The 17,438-nt window shown below is 38.8% G+C and overlaps 2 protein-coding genes across 3 annotated transcripts; one reads left to right on the forward strand and one right to left on the reverse strand.

Annotated features, from left to right (window-relative positions):
- Positions 1-20: 20 nt before the first annotated feature.
- LOC144204636 (tetratricopeptide repeat protein 21B-like) lies at positions 21-7,982 on the reverse strand. The gene is made up of 29 exons (XM_077728725.1): positions 7,850-7,982; positions 7,380-7,509; positions 7,197-7,307; positions 6,963-7,129; positions 6,780-6,902; positions 6,404-6,561; positions 6,225-6,309; positions 6,042-6,140; positions 5,773-5,965; positions 5,597-5,694; positions 5,317-5,517; positions 5,118-5,247; positions 4,795-4,952; positions 4,492-4,716; positions 4,162-4,400; positions 3,979-4,051; positions 3,763-3,873; positions 3,519-3,657; positions 3,260-3,366; positions 2,784-2,972; positions 2,601-2,711; positions 2,436-2,517; positions 2,215-2,362; positions 1,979-2,137; positions 1,708-1,903; positions 1,383-1,607; positions 1,162-1,282; positions 1,025-1,092; positions 21-954 (listed from the first exon to the last, which is right to left on the reverse strand). The coding sequence occupies exons 1-29, from the start codon at positions 7,871-7,873 to the stop codon at positions 877-879; spliced, it is 3,948 nt and encodes a 1,315-aa protein (XP_077584851.1). The 5' UTR covers positions 7,874-7,982; the 3' UTR covers positions 21-876.
- Positions 7,983-8,129: 147 nt separating this feature from the next.
- On the forward strand, positions 8,130-16,994 carry ttc21b (tetratricopeptide repeat domain 21B). Of its 2 annotated transcripts, XM_077728690.1 has the most exons (30): positions 8,130-8,286; positions 8,653-8,782; positions 8,873-8,983; positions 9,065-9,231; positions 9,317-9,439; positions 9,580-9,737; positions 9,802-9,886; positions 9,970-10,068; positions 10,151-10,343; positions 10,486-10,583; positions 10,710-10,910; positions 10,978-11,107; positions 11,183-11,340; positions 11,510-11,734; positions 11,802-12,040; positions 12,155-12,227; positions 12,446-12,556; positions 12,627-12,765; positions 13,381-13,487; positions 13,575-13,763; positions 13,958-14,068; positions 14,155-14,236; positions 14,340-14,490; positions 14,571-14,732; positions 14,833-15,028; positions 15,298-15,522; positions 15,613-15,733; positions 15,812-15,879; positions 15,957-16,059; positions 16,891-16,994. In XM_077728690.1, exons 1-29 carry the CDS (start codon positions 8,263-8,265, stop codon positions 16,032-16,034), a joined length of 3,954 nt encoding a protein of 1,317 aa, XP_077584816.1. In that variant the 5' UTR covers positions 8,130-8,262; the 3' UTR covers positions 16,035-16,059; positions 16,891-16,994. The 2 variants fall into 2 exon arrangements, with proteins under 2 accessions (XP_077584816.1, XP_077584817.1); XM_077728691.1 differs by lacking the exon at positions 16,891-16,994 and having other exon boundaries at positions 15,957-16,849.
- The last annotated feature ends 444 nt before the right edge of the window (positions 16,995-17,438 follow it).

The raw sequence follows: 17,438 nt of genomic DNA on the forward strand, positions 1-17,438 counted from the left end.
GGTGACACATTGAGACAAGAAAGGGGAAAAAAAAGTTCTTTAGTAAAGGCCAGCATCATTGAGTATGACTCAAGTATGACTTGATCAATAACAGCTCATAGAAACCACAATGGAGATGGCCATTAGAATGCTACTGCAGTTCAACTGAGGCGTGCATATTTCAGTCTTTCCACTAAAAGCTTTTCAGAAGCATTATTTTGTAAGTGCAGCAGCACATGCAATATTTATGGATTCTTGCGATTTACAACACCTCACTCATGTAACTACCCTCTACATGCCTAATACTAATTTTTACATATAATTTAACAATATCTACGTCTCGTGAATAGCTTGCGACAATATCTAAATCACATCGGTGAACTCCATTGTTGACTACAGAACACAAACAGTTGCCTCAGCCCGACAGCAATGTGATTTACACTTCCATTGATGTGTGCTGGAGAGAGTTAACGATTATGTGCCACAGTTAGTGGCTAAATAATATCTGACACGGCCTGGAAAGGTCTCTCCTGGAACCGTTGTACCCGTGCAGGACACATGCTGCTCCCGCTATTGAATTAACACTGCAAACGTCACCAGTTCAAGCTTATAAGTCAATGCGTGCCGTTACATAAAGGCTGCAGCAACAATCATGGGTGGATGGAAATTTAAATTCCAAAATGCAAAGATGCTGTGACCAAAACTAACCAAACAAACAAGGTATACTTAGGAAAACTAGGCATGTACTACATAATTCAATACCGTTTAACAAATAACAGCCTTTAATAGAGAAGTGTTGTTGATTTTTTGGGGATTTTTAATAAAAAATAACTTACTTCAAACATTGATCTCTACAAATACTGCAAAGTGGGTTTACAAAAGCAGGGAGTCAAATTCCTAAGGCCTCAACGCAGTGCATGCTTGGTCCAAGATGTCATTTCTAATTTTTGAAAAATTGGGATGAGTAGAAAGCACCTGTAGATGGAAAGAAAAATTTAAATGTTAAAATACACACACACATGCACAAATCTGAACTTGATCTCACCTTATGGCACACATCTATGGCATCAAAATTTTGTTTTGCTTTTAAATAGTTCAAAGCAAGTTTGTATCCTGTAAAAATATCATATATTAGAAATTTATTTACAGTATAGTAGACTTAAACCTGAATGGTCAACATACCAACAGTTGGGTTGACTTGATTTCCATATTTCCAAGCCAATTTATAGTTGAATGCTGCATCGTGGAATGCTTGCTCGTTTTCCATTATGAAACCCCGGTACTCATAAGCTTTACAACACGACTGCGAAAAAAAGAGTGCAATTAGAATGAGCTTATTGTCGCATTATTAAATTACTGCTTACATTGCCTCATTGTTGATTCATTATTGCATGCCATCAGACCTTGTTATGATTGAGGCATCTCCTGAGGAGGTCATCTGCCAAGTCGTACTTCCCCGAATGAATGTAAATGTTTGCTAGGAGTAGCCAACTCTTTTCAAACTCTTCGGCATCAACAATAGTCCAGCTCATCTTTGTTATATGTTTCAGTTGATTCCTGGCTTGGGGCGTTTGTTTCAACATCATTGAAGCTGTCGCGATGCCCAACAATGCTTGTACGCGGCATCTCTAAATTCAAACACAACTCTCTAGTTACCCGATTTCAAGACGATAACTTGATAAATTTACTTAAAACAAAGAACTGTGCTGCTATTTTTAGGTAGCTTACTACATTGGTTGCAAGTTCTGTGAAAACAGTTAGAGCTTTCTTGATGTTGACTTCTTGTTTAGTAGCCAGTAAGCAGTAGTTTTCCAGTATGTGAAGCTTTAAATGTCCTCCAGGTGTTTCTGGCTTTATCTCCTTCAAGAGTTGATGTGCTGTTGTCACACAAATCCTTTCCATCTCTTGCTCCTCTGTAGGGTTTCTGATGACAAAAGTGTACAGTATATTGTCCAGTTTAATTTCATTATGAGACTGTTGTCGTTTTCATCAATCTTACCCAATTCGAAGATCCAGATTACATATTTCAACACCCATCATGTCATTGTTGAAATCTAAGTAGATTTCAATCATTTTATGAACCGCATCTTGACCCCACTTGGTGTCTTTTCGAGCCTGGTTGAAGTGATGTAGAGCTTGATTGGATTGTCCTGTGTACCTGATCATCGAGCACAAATATGGTCATAAAATATGAAAAAAACATTTAATAATTACCTTAAGAATCATTTGACTTACCAAAGGTAAAGTCCATTACAGTAGTGAAATCCAGGGTCTAATCCAATCCTGGTAGAATGCTTTTGTAACCTCTCAAAAAATGCAGGCATCTCATCCAGCTTCCCTGCCTTCCTCAGCAAGTCAATAAGGCGTGACACAGTTGAGAAGTCTTCATAAAACAAATTCATATTCATCACATGAGGCCAATTGACCCCTGATTAGTAACTGTACAGATTTTTCACCTGGATTGCTATCCAATAGTTGCTCGTAATGGGACATCGCTTGTTCTTCATCTTGTCTCTTGAACATAATGTTTGCCATCATCTAAAGAAATAGCCAAGAAAAATGCTTTAGTGCTATTTTCCAAAAGAATATTGGCTGAACACGAGTTTTGAGACAGAACAAACCAAAGTTGCATCTTTATTAGAGCAGTCATTCTTCAAGACAATCATGCATTGTTCCTTGCATGCATCAATATCTTCTAAAATGAGGAATATCTGGGCCAACTCCAAGATCACCTATTAAAGTTTTTAGAGTTTTCAACCAAAGCTGCCATGGGGAAGACTATGATTCAGTAGTACAGTACAGACCTTGTGATCAGTCTCACAATAGCTAAGAGCTTCTTTGTAAAACTCGATTGCTTTGTCGTAAACCCTCTGACCAGTGTAGTGTTGCGCGATCTCAGTGCAGATCTTGGCAGCCAACTGCTTCTGGGCGTCGAAGCTGTCAGGCTGCTCCAGTTGCACCCGCTTCAGCACTCTAGCCTGTACATCCCGCGCCTGGCAACAGTGCAATTCATCAATAATAACATACTGGAACTCAGAGGGTAGAAAAGTAGTATCGCTTTCCAGTATAGCGACAGGATGGCAGCAAATTAACTCAAAATAAAAGAAATAGGTAAAAATAGATTGCAAGGAGGGCCCTAAAAGTACAAAAAATGTTTCATGGGCTATCCCACGACCTCTCCTGTTTTGTCCAGTCTGCCTAAACTGGAGCTGACATGTCGGAAAATTGCAGTACAAAGTATATACAAATGTAACATTTATCTTAAAATAAAAAGACTTACACTTTGTAGGGATTCTAATGCCTCTTCAGCTTTGTCAACCCTATTTTGGACCTTTGCCAACAGCATCAAACAACGACAATCATCTGATAGTGCACTTAGCCCATTCACTTGGGGAGCCCACATAAAAGAACAAAAAGAAAATAATCATGATCAAAGATATTATTGGAATTTCAAAACAGTATATTGCATTGCAGATATGTTAAATGTGAGGTAGTCACTGTACTGTGTTTGTTTGAATGATCTAAGTACGGCTAAGTACCTGGCTTATGAGCGAGAGCATCATGAATTACACTCTCACAGCGTTCATATTGTTTCATCTTCATTAGCAACTCGGCCAGGTCATAGCGTAAGAAGTTCTGATGTCCGGTCTTTAATGCAGCTTCATAGTAATGTAATGCCTAGGTAACATTAATAGTGTGTCAAATATGTTTGCTTTCTGAAAGTGAATCCCTATTATTATTTTTAAAATGCAAAGCAAGAAAAAAAATGATAGAGGTACAAACTTTGTCAAAGTAATGAGTCTTGATGAGAAACTTTCCGAACTTGCTCACTAGAGGGCCATCTTCAGGTGTTTTCTCCAAAGCATGCTCGTAAACTTCAATGGCTTTCTCAGGCTGGGGAGAATTCAATAAAACTCATTCATAAAATTGCAATCCATGCAAATAAGTCACTGCAATAGTCAAGTTGAGTACTTAAGACCAATTATGATTGCTACTTACCTCTAAAATGTGCATGTAGGCTTCCCCGAGTAAGACATATGTGTGAGGACTGGGTAGTTTGTCAACTATTTCCCTGTAATTGTATTTATGTAAGTATTGTTTTTATTTCGAAATACAATAATGATTTGACAAACATTTAGGTAACAGATTATAATAATGTGCATTCAAGAAATTTTAACTCACCTGTAACAGCTTACGTACAGACGTTTGTCCTTTTTGTGATTCAGGAAAATGTCTGCCATTTTCTCCTTGGCTTGAATGTAGTAGAGCTGCTCAGGTGTAATGTTTCTTAGCATACTCAGTGCCAACTCTGTGTCACCATGCGACAATGCTAGATCGACATTTGCAATAGTGACTCGAAGCTCTTCAGGAGTACCGGAGAATTTATTGATTGCATCCTGCATGACGTTGGCTGCTTCTTGCTGCAAGTGCAATGCATATATTTGAGTACTATATATTACAACCCACTTGAAATAAAATTTGAAAGCATTGCAATAGTTAGAAAGACTGGACCTGTTTATCGCTGAGCCGCAAAGCTTCGGCTAATTCCAAGAAGACAGAAACACAATCTGCAGAACTTAGTTCGATCTTCTTGTTTTTGAACATGGCTGAAGTTTCAGCCTTGCAGACACCTGGAAGATTCATTGCCATTTGCAAAAGGTGAATGGATTCTGTCAGCTCACCCATTTTCTTTTTGGCTTGAGCTTTGATCAGAAGGTACAATGGATGTTCTCTAATCTGGAATGCATTTGTCAACTTAATAACATGTTGAAATTCAAAGTGTGTGTGACTGGTATATTCTATTGATGGCCTTACCTCAAAGTTATGGCTGAGGCAGAGTTCAAGCGACTGGAAACACAGAGTGAAATTCTCCCGCAACAAATGGATCTGTGCCATGAGCAAATGAGCATCTGTATGAGAAGGACACTGTTCCAGGCAGTGTTGTAAACTGTTCTGAGCAGTGTCCACGTTACCTGAAGGAATACAGACATGCAGTTGCTACTAATGATCAGTTAAAAAGCATTACGTAGATCACAAAGGTACTATACGTGGATCACTTTCGGTAGGTTGGCTCATTGAAAAGTGGAAAAAAGTGTGAGTACCCCTGAGTTATAGGAAACCAAAAATGTAATGCTCACCGGACTGATATCTGACTTTGGCTTGCAAAAAGACCCCTTGAAGGAGACCTGGAACAACCCTAACAACGGTATCCAACAAGGAAGCACAGTGCCTGAGCTGAGGAGCAAAAGACTGGCCCTGACCTGTAGGCTGGTACAAAAATTTCATATTGTTTTGGAACAATGGCTTTAATGTAGAAAGAAAAGCATTGAGGTGTACCTTAGAAGGACACAAAGATAGATACTCCTTGACAATTTGTAAGAGGAAGTCAGGGTTCATTTTTGTAAAGTATTCCACGGTTAAAGGGAGACCTTGGAGATTGGAGAAATGGGTTTCCACTGCATTTTTTAGGAGTTTGGTTATCTCTTCTTGGGGACGGCGCTTTTTAATTGCCACTTGTGCAAGCAAGTAGAGGATTTCCTAAAAAATGATGGAGATGGAGAAATTAATAAGAATAGACAAAGTGCAGGACACTAATGATAGAAAATACAAATTGTACCCCTGATTTTCCAGTGGTTTGTTGAACTTCTGTCAGAAATTCCAAATCTTTCTCAGCTTCCTCAAAGCAACCCTCAATCAGCTGGCACCAAATGATACCTATGATATTAAAAATTTAAAATTAAAATACATGCTGAATGCTCAAAAGGCACAGTGATTGGGTCCTCTTCGACTTGCCAGTCAGTGCAGTGAGGCTCATCTCATCCAAAGTCATGGCTGTCTTATACCATTTCATGGCCTCCTTGATTTTCCCCTGAAGAAGCATGAGGTAGCCCAACTCTGCTGCTAAATATGAGCTTCCTTGCGTCTCTGCAAAAGCTTTTTCCACCATTTTGAACACCATCTCAAGCACCATCTCATTTCGTCCACACTACGAATAATCCATACAGCAAATTCTAACATTTGACCCAACAAAAACCTGACAAAAGCCTTCAAATTTGCCTTACGACTCGACTGAATGCCAGAGACATCTTGTAAGCGAGTTCAGGGTTGTGTGGTTCTTGCATATCCAGACTTTTGATGAGGTTGGAAAGATGTCTTGTTGACTGCCAAGGAAGACATAAACATTTAACTCCACTTATTTAATGGTTTACTATGCCAGACAACCTGCCATTTTTCTAGTTATGTACCTCAGTCATATCTCCATTTATACATAATGAATGGAGAGTTAGAAGATGTAGAGCATTCAGATTGTTTGTGTCCATTTGTAGAACCCTGAAATGAGAACAGAGAGATGGAGAATGTACACTACAATATGCTTGCAATGACAAAATTTTAAAATCTAGACACAAAATATCATGCTACCAACCTGATTGCTGCTTCTGTGGTTTGTTCCCAGTCTTGGAGATTTAAAAAAAGGGTCATCTTCTTAATAAGAGCAGGTAAGAAGCCAGGAAAACTGGCAATGACCTTATTAACCACTCCTAATGCTTCTGAGTAGCTTTGGCAATTTTCAAAGTATTGTGCCTAGTACAGATAAATGTAAAATAACATACTTTACTATGTTTTACTGTAATATGAATGTGACAATATACTATACATCAGTAAAACTTCCCAATTAAATATCCAAAAACCAGTGATGTTTTCTGCAATGGATTTGAAGAGTGTGATTCATAACTATAATAAGTGATAACAGTTTCACAGAGTTTCAGGAACTAAAATCACTTGACTTTTTCTAACATCACCTTGCCCATCAGTGCAAAAACATCTGCTCCATCCTTCATCCCTTCATCAAATAATTTTCCGGACTTTCTGACATAGTCGTCTTTACCACAAGTCACATCTATCCATGCTTTCAGGATTAACCCCTGCAAAGTAAAACAAAATGTTCACACAAAAATAGCCAAAAACAGTATCCTTGGGGTTACCTCTTTGGTGTTATTGGAGATTTTGATCATTCTCTCTGTGTATTCCCTGGCTTTATCATTTCGTCCCAATAGCCAAAGAAAGAACCCAGCATAGTAAAGATTCTGTGGAGATGCACTTTTGCGATCCTCTCTGATTTTAGTTTCAAGATCACGAATGACCTCTCTGTCTGAAATTACATATCATTAAAATGTATGAGATTACAATTCTTTAAAAAATAAACTTTGTTGGCATACCTGTTGTGGACTTTTTTTTCTCGGCGTAGATGAGTGCCATAAGAGAGCAGAGAGAAACATCTGATCTATCTTTAATCGTGTCAAACTCAGCTGCAGCTTGTCGTGCTTGACCTGTGATGGAATTATGTATTTGTTGGATAATTTGACAAGAATTTTATATTGTTTTGAATTTGTCCAGCTCACCTTGCATCAAAGCGCCGTATGCACGGAAGATATTGAAGACGGGCTCATTTCTAAATTTTTTCTGAGCAGTTACTGTGGCATTAGCAACATGATTGAAATATTTTTCATTGCAATAATGTCGAATCAAAGCCTGAAACATAACCCAAATTCAAGGGATCAGGCTAAGACTTTGTGATTTAAAAAAAAATAGATCTTGATTTTTAAAGTAAACAATAAATAATATAACTAAATTAAATATTTTTTCAGAGGTGGAAATTAAAATAAATTAAAAGTTGGTTGCACATGTCTCACAATATGAATCAGATGAAGCTGCCTGAAATAACAATTTAAAATTGTGCATTTGTAAGTTTTCAGACAATTTTAAAAATAATTCAAATCAAAGACAAACGTACAACTATTCAGCAATGAGCCAGTCCATAAAAATTGCACAAGGAATCACATTTGTACAAATCAATAAATGTGATGCTTACCATTGCTGTGTCTTTATTTTCCATATTAAATCTTAAACTGTTATTAGTTTTTACAGCTTAATGGCGCTCTATTTGTTTCAGATGGTATAAGTGTTTTTTTAACTACAAAGGCACTTTCAAAATAACCTATGACACGTCAATTTGCGTAGATATTTTTTTATATCTAAAGGGGGTAGTAATATTTTTTGTACAATCGTTGTAATATCCATTTTATCCACGTAGTGGCGCTGTTCAATTGACTACCTGCATTAAAGACGAAGAAGAAAATGGTACGTTGCTAAGGCAACACGAGAGGAGGAAAGTCAATATGGCGCAGTCCTATACAAAATTCGTAATGATACAGTAGTTGATCATCATAAGTGCGACTACTAGACGGATGAAGAGTGTCACATGATCAACATTTTTTGGGCAAAATGGAAAAAGAAGAGACTGCGTTGGTGAGCTTAATTTTGATCTGCTTTACACGTAAACATAGCCAGTCTTCCTCGATCAGATTATTAATGTTGGCTGTGCCTAAGAAACTAGTGTCTTTAGAGTGATTATCTTATGAAATCATATTCCTTGTAACGATCATGTCAATGTTTTTGAATGTGCTGTGTGCTAGAGATAGGTAAAGTAAGGTATTCACACGATATACTTAAGTACTGTACTTAACTCTTGTTTACCTTAAGGGAGTAATAGTAAAAAAGTAATCAGAAAATATATATACTTGAAATATCTACTTAAGTGCATAAACAAAGTATTTAATTGATAGTTCTACTACTGCTGGTTTTATTTTACTTTTTTGGCATTGTTGTTTTCAGGCTTTAATCAGATATTATTGCAATGAGAAATATTTCAACCATGCCGTGAATGCTGCAGCAGCTGCTCTGATAAAGTTCAGAGGTGACCCTGTCCTCAGTTTCTTCCATGGATATGCCACTTTAATGCAAGGTAAACTCCAAACAATATGCTAAAAAATGCATGATAGTGATTCTTTGCATGCATGTTCATGTGGTGCATTCTCATTTTTTATTCCCACAGATTTAATCCAAGAAGCAACCTTAGAGTTGGAAGCATTAAAAGATGCACCTGATGTGTCTTTGTGCACGTTAATGGCACTGGTGTATGCCGAGAAGAGAAAGACAAAACCAGGTACGACAATGTATATTTTACTAGTGATATAAATATATCCCTTTTGCTAATATTTACATGTTTGTGTCTTGGTCATTGCAGACAGAGAAGTTGTTCAAGAACTTGAAGCTAAAATCAAGGAAGATCGCAAAAGCGCCTCTGCAGTGAGTCTCTATCATGCTGGTATGTTTCTTTGGCTTTTAGGCCGAAATGATAAAGCAAGGGAATACACTGAGAGGATGATCAAAATCTCCAATGGCTCCAAGGAGGTAAGATGGCCTTCTCTTGTCATTAAAGAAAGCAAAACATTCAGTTTTGTGGTGCCTGGAATCAAACCATCTAATTTATTTTTAGGGAATCATTCTAAAAGGTTGGATCGATGTGACGTGTGGTAAAGATGCATATGCCAGAAAGGCTGGAAAGTACTTTGACGAAGGGCTGAAAGATGAATTGGATGCTTTTGCTCTGATGGGAAAGGTAAGCATAATAGAATTTAATTATGGAATTTGAGTCCTCAAACACTGTTAAAAATGTTATGATACTTAGATTAGTCACATTTTATATTCCTATACATCCTGTTATTATTGTGATTAAAGCAATGCCTCTTCTTTTGCTAGGCCCAATATTATGAATATCGCCAGAACTACTCTGGAGCATTAGATGCAGTGAACAAAGTCATTGCAAGTTTCCCTGGGTTCTTGCCTGCTCTCATTAAAAAGATGAAGCTGTTTTTAAATCTCCAAGACTGGGAACAAACAAGAGAGGCAGCAATCAGGTGAGTAGGGAGATGCTTTGCACCTCATGTTTTTGTTAATAAACAAATTTATTTCCTATTTCAGACTTTTACAAATAGATAAAAATAACCTGGATGCACTACAGATGCTAACTCTGCATTCTTTATGTAAAAATGGGGATATTGATGAGGTACAGTATCTGCACACAATTCCAACCTAGGCAATATTAATGAGCTTACATTGTTTGTAATGGTCGTTTATCTCACTTGACAGTCAACAAAACATCTTTCCAACCTCATCTTCAGTCTGGATATGCTGGAACCACATAACCCTGAGCTTTCCTATAGACTCTCTCTCGCATTCACCCGAGTTGTAAGCCAAAAAATGTTTTTGTTGTGCTATTAGTTTGTTCTTTTTTTAATCATTATTTGTATTATCTGTTGATTATTTATAGTGTGGCCGAAATGAGAAAGTGCTTGAGCAGGTCTTCAAAATGGTGGAAAAAGCCTACTGTAAATCAGAAGGGAACTCAGATTTGGCCACAGAGTTGGGCTACCTCATGGTTCTTCATGGTAAAGTTAAGGAGGCTATAAAGTGGTACAAGACAGCCATGACTTTAGATGAGACAAGCTTGCCTGCACTGACTGGTAAGCTGCACAACCTAAAAATACTATCAAGTGAACCATCTAGTCCAGTCAGTAATTAAATATGCACCCAAAAGAATGAAAACAGGACCCTTCAAGAATGGTTAATTTTTTCAGCATTTTTTTACATCATTTTGTTGTATAGGTATAATTCGATGCCAGCTGCTAGAAGGCCGGCTTGAAGATGCAGACCAGCAAATTGAATTTCTAACAGAAATTCAGCAGACCGTCGGAAAATCAGGGGTACTTTTAAAACATTTCTCAAATTCAAAGACTCTTTTCAATAACTATCAACATAGGCCATCTACTCCTGCAGGTTGATATTCACATACTTCCACATTTACGATAACTTTCATTCCATCTCATTAGGACCTCTTCTACTTGCGTGCACTTGTCGCAATTAAAAAGTGCCACTCTCAAGAAGATGTGACCAAGCTCCTGAACGACGCTGTGGAAACCCACTTCTCAACTCTCCAGGGTCTCCCTCTTGGTGCAGAGTACTTTCAGAAGCTGAACCCTGACTTCCTCTTACAGATTGTCAAGGAATATCTTGCTTTGTGTCCTGCTAAGGTACAAGTTAGAACCAAGTTTTAGATTTCTTCTCTAAGGTGTGCTCTAAGATAAAATTCTCTTCTAGCCTCCAACTCAGGGACAATCTCCTGCCCCTCAACTAAAGCACTGTGCTGCATTGTTGGATACAGTAGTCAAGATTGTGCCAGGTCTCATTCAAGGGGTCTTTCTGCAAGCAAAAGTCCGATATCAGTCTGGTGAGCCTTCTGAATGTAATGTGCTAGCATTTTCTTTAATTTACTATTCACTACTGCATGCTTATTTTCCTTCAGGTGATGTGGACGCAGCTCAGAGCAGTTTGAACCACTGCCTTGAACAGTGTCCCTCTCATATGGACTCTCATCTGCTCATGGCACAGATACACTTATCGCGGGGTAGCTTCGCTCATTGTTCACAGTCCTTGGAGCTCTGCCTCAGTCACAATTTTGAGGTAAAATAACTGTCATTGTCTTCACCATTTTCTCCAGAAACTTCAAATCTGCAAAGTGATTCCCTGTTTAAAAAGGGTCGACAAATTGATCTATATAATGTGAAGGTTAGGGAAAGTATTGAGAAGTATATGAGAACTATTTCCTTAACAAGATACTTTTATATTCCAGATTCGAGAACATCCCTTGTATCTTCTGATTAAAGCTCAGGCAAAGAAAAAAATGGGCGATCTGACTGAGGCTATCCAGATTTTGCAAATGGCGATAAGTCTCCCTGGGATTTCCAGAGCTGGATCTTCAGCTAAATCCAAAAACAAAAAGATCGACGTGAGTTCTGCAGATCGCGTCTCTGTCTTCTTGGAGTTAGCTGAGAGCCTGTGGCTCAATGGCGAACAGGTATGAAAATTTTCCATTTGTAATCTATACTGTATGTCGGCTCTTATACCAATTTTTAATTTAACAGCATGAAGCAGCCAAGGTAATGCAGGATGCCATTAATGAGTTCTCGGGGACCTCTGAAGAACTCCGTGTCACCATTGCCAATGCAGATTTGGCTTTGCTTCGAGGTGACACAGACTTGGCCCTGAGCATGCTCAGAAACATTACACCTGAGCAGCTCTATTATATTCAAGCCAAGGAGAAAATGGCCACCATCTATCTAAATCACAAAAAGGATAAGCGTCTTTATGTGAGCTGTTACAGGTAAGGTGTAATTTGGATCTTGATATATAAGCTTATAATGCAGAGCAGGTTTCCTAACATTTATGTATTTGTGTAATGATGATGCCATTTGATATATCTTGGTTTGTTCTGTAGGGAAATGGTGGAGAAGCTACCTGGTTCTCAAACATACATCTTACTCGGAGACGCTTACATGCACATTTTAGAGGTAGGAAGCTGCAGTAATGGATAAACATAAATGTATTTTTAAATGGCACTCTCTAGGCACCTACTGACACTTTGCTTTTACATACTGGAAAAAAAACTTTTGTAAAGGATACCTTTTTATGAATCCTAATGAATTTGATTCAGAATACTTGATACTCTTTTATCCTTCATATTTTGTATCACAAGTGGCCTAACACTGTTTAATGTTCTTATCCCAAGCCGGAAAAGGCTATAGAGGTCTATGAGCATGCTTTGGAGAAAACCCCTAAAGATGGCGCTCTCGCCAGTAAGTTTGGGAAAGCTTTGGTCAAGACTCATTATTACGCCAAGGTTTGTATGAACATTTTTACGAATATGCAATAATGCCTGTCAGACAATAACAAACCTTCTTGTTGCACAGGCAATACATTACTACGAGGCTGCGCTGAAGTCCGACCAACAAAACTTCCTGCGTTACGACCTGGCCGAACTGCTGATGAAGATGAAGCAGTATGAGCGCTGTGAGAGACTTCTGCTTGACTCTCTCTCCTGTGAACCAGGTGCAGTTCTCTCCTTACAAAGCACAGTGTCAACGTTACAACACACAAACCACAGCCAAGAAAAATCGGAAAGTGTATCTAATATATTCAGGGCAGAGGATAAAGAGCACCTTGTGAGTGAAGTGCTCAATCGAATTCAAATTTCTCAGATTTGCTAACAACACTCATTTCTGGTTTAAGGTCAAATATTAAAGATTTATTTTCATACAGTGGGGGCTTTAAGACATTTACAAATAGGGTTGTCAATTTGATTTCATTAGAATAGTTCTAATTAAAAGGGCACCTATCCTTTAAATAAAATAAAAACTTTCTACATATTTTTCATCTGCCCCCCTGTACCTCACTTGATTTAACACATGATTAGACTATAAATAAAACCAAATTGAGATAAAATTTAAAGTCGGCCCACTCATTCCAATCTCCAATTCTCCTGATTGTTTTCTAGGGTTTTATTTTTTTGTCTGTTCCATAATAAAATGAATATTTTGACAAGGTTACTTGAGGATATTAACTCCTAACAACTACCCTTAACTAACAACATTTCTCATGTTCTACTATTTAACTATAACAGACCTAATGTTTGTGATTTACAACTTCTTCCATCTTCCCACAAAGCAAACGAACTGACAGCCCTCTCAGATGACTGCCGCTATTTAATGCTTTTGGCAAAGGTCCAAAACAAGGTTGATAAAACAGAAGAAGCCTTAATATCTTTACAAAGGGTAAGTACTTCTATTTGTATAGTTCCCAATTCAAGTATATATTGATTCAAAGTGTTTTATTGTGGTTAAATCATGTATTGTTGATAGGCTCGGGATGTCCAGTGCAAGGTTCTAAAGCGGGTGGAACTGGAGGAGCCTGACGCCATCCCCATGCAAAAGAAGCTCGCTGCCAAAATCTGCGCTGAGATAGCTCAACACTACACGAGGCAGCGGGGCTATGAGAGAGCAATCAAATTCTACAAGGAAGCTCTTGTTTACTGTGAGACGGATCACAAGGTCTGTACAACTGAATCAAAACCTCCTATGTCCTACTCTGTCGCAGCTGTGGTTGACTATCTTAAGTGATCTTTTTCAATCACCATTTTAAATTACATCTCTACAGGTAATAATCCTATTTTGGATTATTAGATTTGGACACAGTGATAACATTTATTCTTTTTAGAGGGATTTTTAAAATGTACTGTTTCTAGGTGATGCTGGAGTTGGCACAGATTTTCCTCACGATAGATGAAGTTGATTCGTGCCAGGAACAATGCAGTATAATCCTGAAGAATGACCAATATAATGAAGACGCAACTCTGGTGCGTTTAGTATTCATTCAATTATTTGGCATTATGCCATTTGTACACATAATCACATGTTATTTTTCACATGTGTTTACATTTAGATGATGGCTGACCTTATGTTCAGAAGACAAGACTATGAGCAGGCTGTTTTCCGCTATCAACAACTCTTGGAGCGCAAACCAGGTTCAACTTTCAAACACTATAATTAAAAATTGGTGAATGGTTGAACGGAAAAGCAAAACAATTGTAATCATTTCCACTTCTCATTATTCATTGGACATGTCAGACAATTACCCAACATTGTCACGTCTCATTGACTTACTGAGGAGGGCAGGAAAGTTAGAAGACGTGCCCAAGTTTTTCGATAAGGCCGAAAAACATTCATCCCGGGCGAAGTTTGATGCTGGATTTAACTACTGCAAAGGACTTTATCTTTGGTGAGTCAGGCATCTTTTGCTATTTCCCTATCATTTACTTTGTAATGTGTGATTTACAGTACCATTTAATTTGTGTTAAGGTACACAGGAGAATCTAATGCTGCTCTGCGCCACTTCAACCAGGCTCGGAAAGACAATGATTGGGGTCAAAATGCAATTTATAATATGATTGAAATCTACCTAAATCCTGACAGTGACACATTAGGTGGAGAATTGTTCGAAAATTTAGATGGTGAACTTGGGTAAGTGAAAAGATCTTTTTATTTTTAAAGCACCTATTAGCCATGTCCTTAAGACATAACTGAAATGTGACTTTCTTCAAATGTCAACCTATTTGTGCAGGAACTCTACAGAGAAGCAGGAGACTGAGCAAGTTGCGGTAAGAACGGCAGAGAGGCTCGTTAAAGAGATCAAGCCGCAGACCCCCAGCGGACATGTACAGCTTCGTATCCTGGAGAACTACTGCTTACTGGCCACTAAACAGAAAGCCAATATAGAAAAAGCTCTTGCTGTTTTCACAGAGTTTGCAACAAATGAGGTGAGTCAACCGTAAGAGTATGCTTGAGTGACTACATTCTTCCAAGTGTAAATAACTTCACTGTGGTTGCTGGGCATTATTTCACCTCCCCTTATCAGCCATTAAACATGGGCAGGTAAAACCCGATGAAGCGCCCACGTTCTGCAAAGTTTCATTGCTTTTGTAGAGCATTTGTGGACCGTTTTAAAACTTGTTAAACACACATGCAAGGGAGGGTGTCACTTGCTGCTCTGATCCTGTTTGAACAGGATGTTGTTTTTTGAATTTAGAAGGACCATGTGCCAGCATTGTTAGCCATGGCCACCGCTTACATGATGCTGAAACAAACACCTCGAGCCAGGAACCAATTGAAACGGATCGCCAAGATGGCGTGGAATATCGTCGACGCCGATGAGTTTGAGAAGAGTTGGCTGCTTCTGGCGGATATCTACATCCATTCCGGGAAGTACGACTTGGCGGATGACCTCCTGAAGAGATGCCTCAACCACAACAAGGTCGTGAGACAGTTTTTGGCATTGTGTGGAGGAATTTCTTTAGTCAAGAATGCATGAAATGAAAAAGTTGACTCAATATTTTCTTTGCAGTCGTGTTGTAAAGCTTATGAGTACCGGGGCTTTATCATGGAAAAAGAACAGGCGTTTAGAGATGCGGCATTCAACTATGAACTGGCTTGGAAATTTGGAAATCAGTCCAACCCAACTATCGGTATGTTGATCAGAATCATGTGCATTCATAAAGTCAAATTAAAATGGTTATAGGTCATTTAAAATCTCTACTTTCCAGGTTATAAGCTGGCATTCAACTACTTAAAAGCAAAGCGGCATTTTGATGCCATTGATGTTTGCCACAAGGTGTGTGACATAAAGCATATTGCTTACAGTTGGAAATGATGTAAGTAATTATCTTTCTTTTTTTTCCCTACGTCTAGGTACTCGCTGCACATCCAAATTATCCAAAGATGAGAAAGGACATTTTGGACAAAGCTCGGGCTGCCCTAAGACCATAAAATTTCGTCCAAATAGATTTGAAAGGTTTACATATATTTTATTTAGTATTTTCAAAGCACTTGTGCATATTACAAACCCCCTGGTCATAACATTAGGTTGGCCAGAACTGTTTGAAAAAATATCCGGATCCTTGCAAAGGTCATGAGGGTGCTGGAGGATATCCTAGCTAACTATGTGCATAAGGTGGAGTCCATGCAGAATAGATTGTCACCAACCACAGGGTACAATGGGACAAGCAGCCATTTTTCATGTTTTTAGGATCTGAGAGGAACCGGAGTACCTGAAGAAAACCTATGCAGGCATGGGGGCAACATGCATGTAACATGCAAATAACTGTAATGTATTCATTTTCTGAACTGCTTATCCTCATAAAGGTTGCAGGGGGTGATGGAGCCTATCCCATCTAACTATGGGCACCAGGCAAGGTAACACCCTGGATTAGTGGTCAGCCAATCATAGGGCACAAGGAGACAAAGGAGTGTCAAACTAACCTATCCTGCTTTTTTGGGGGGATGTGGGAGGAAACCGGAGTACCAAGGGAAAACCCACTCAAGCCTTGAGAGAAAAGGCAAACTCTACACAGTGAGAACCGGCCTGGGATCAAACCAGGACTACAGATAGTGGGTAATATCATAATTATCATTGTAATACCCACAAAGGCAACTAGACTACTTGTTCATGAGAAAATGCCCCCCCCCACCCCCCTCCCACAAAAAACTACATGGCAGGTATGTTATTTAGTAAACAAAATACTCGGTTATTCTCTGAATGTGTTTGGAATTGGTTTACTTAATAAATTACAATGATTACATCATTATTTTGGTTTTTGGTGGACTAAGTAACTTCATTTTTTAGGCGCGCTACTGCATGGGGCGCGCCTACTTGCAGTGTGCGCGCAAGTCCAGTTGAAGGCATACACGCTCCACTGCTGTGTTGGTAGCACTTTCCCCACGGGTGGGATTCACGTCACCTCCCAAACAGCAGACTCCTCATCGCAATCTCTGCAGAAGTACTACTACTAGTGGAGTCCTGATCCATCTTGCATGGTGCGTCTTAGGATGTGATTACCAATATCTGCATCATCAAATTGCCTTTGCGAGTTATTTGTTTCAACTTTTGGCAAGATTTTCTCAGAGGGGTCGATTGGATGCGGTGCAAGATAAAGCGCGTTCCTATCCCGTGGGTATCCCGGCAACTGTGCGGATGAATGGGGCTCTTGAACAAACCCCACTGCTTCTTAGATTCATTCATCTTGAGGGACTACACAGGAACGCTCGTGTCAAGATCCTAAGAAGAAAAGTCGTATGTTTTATTTGATAACATTTCTTTGAAATTCAGTTTTCCTGAAATACAAGACCCGATGATGTTTTTCTGTGTTCCTTTTTTTGCAGCCATGGAGTTTG

The sequence above is a fragment of the Stigmatopora nigra genome, chromosome 11, assembly GCF_051989575.1.
Source record: "Stigmatopora nigra isolate UIUO_SnigA chromosome 11, RoL_Snig_1.1, whole genome shotgun sequence".
NCBI lineage: Eukaryota > Metazoa > Chordata > Actinopteri > Syngnathiformes > Syngnathidae > Stigmatopora > Stigmatopora nigra.

Bases quoted from the DNA above. Each gene is read 5' to 3' on its own strand.
- ttc21b (XM_077728690.1), top strand. From the start codon at position 8,263: ATGGAAAAAGAAGAGACTGCGTTG. The intron at 8,287-8,652 runs GTGAGCTTAATT...TGTTGTTTTCAG, and splicing joins AAAAAGAAGAGACTGCGTTG to GCTTTAATCAGATATTATTG. The intron at 10,344-10,485 runs GTAAGCTGCACA...TTTGTTGTATAG, and splicing joins AAGCTTGCCTGCACTGACTG to GTATAATTCGATGCCAGCTG.
- LOC144204636 (XM_077728725.1), bottom strand. From the start codon at position 7,873: ATGGAAAATAAAGACACAGCAATG. The intron at 6,562-6,779 runs GTGATGTTAGAA...TATCTGTACTAG, and splicing joins TTTTTGCACTGATGGGCAAG to GCACAATACTTTGAAAATTG. The intron at 2,518-2,600 runs GTTTGTTCTGTC...CTATTTCTTTAG, and splicing joins CTAATAAAGATGCAACTTTG to ATGATGGCAAACATTATGTT.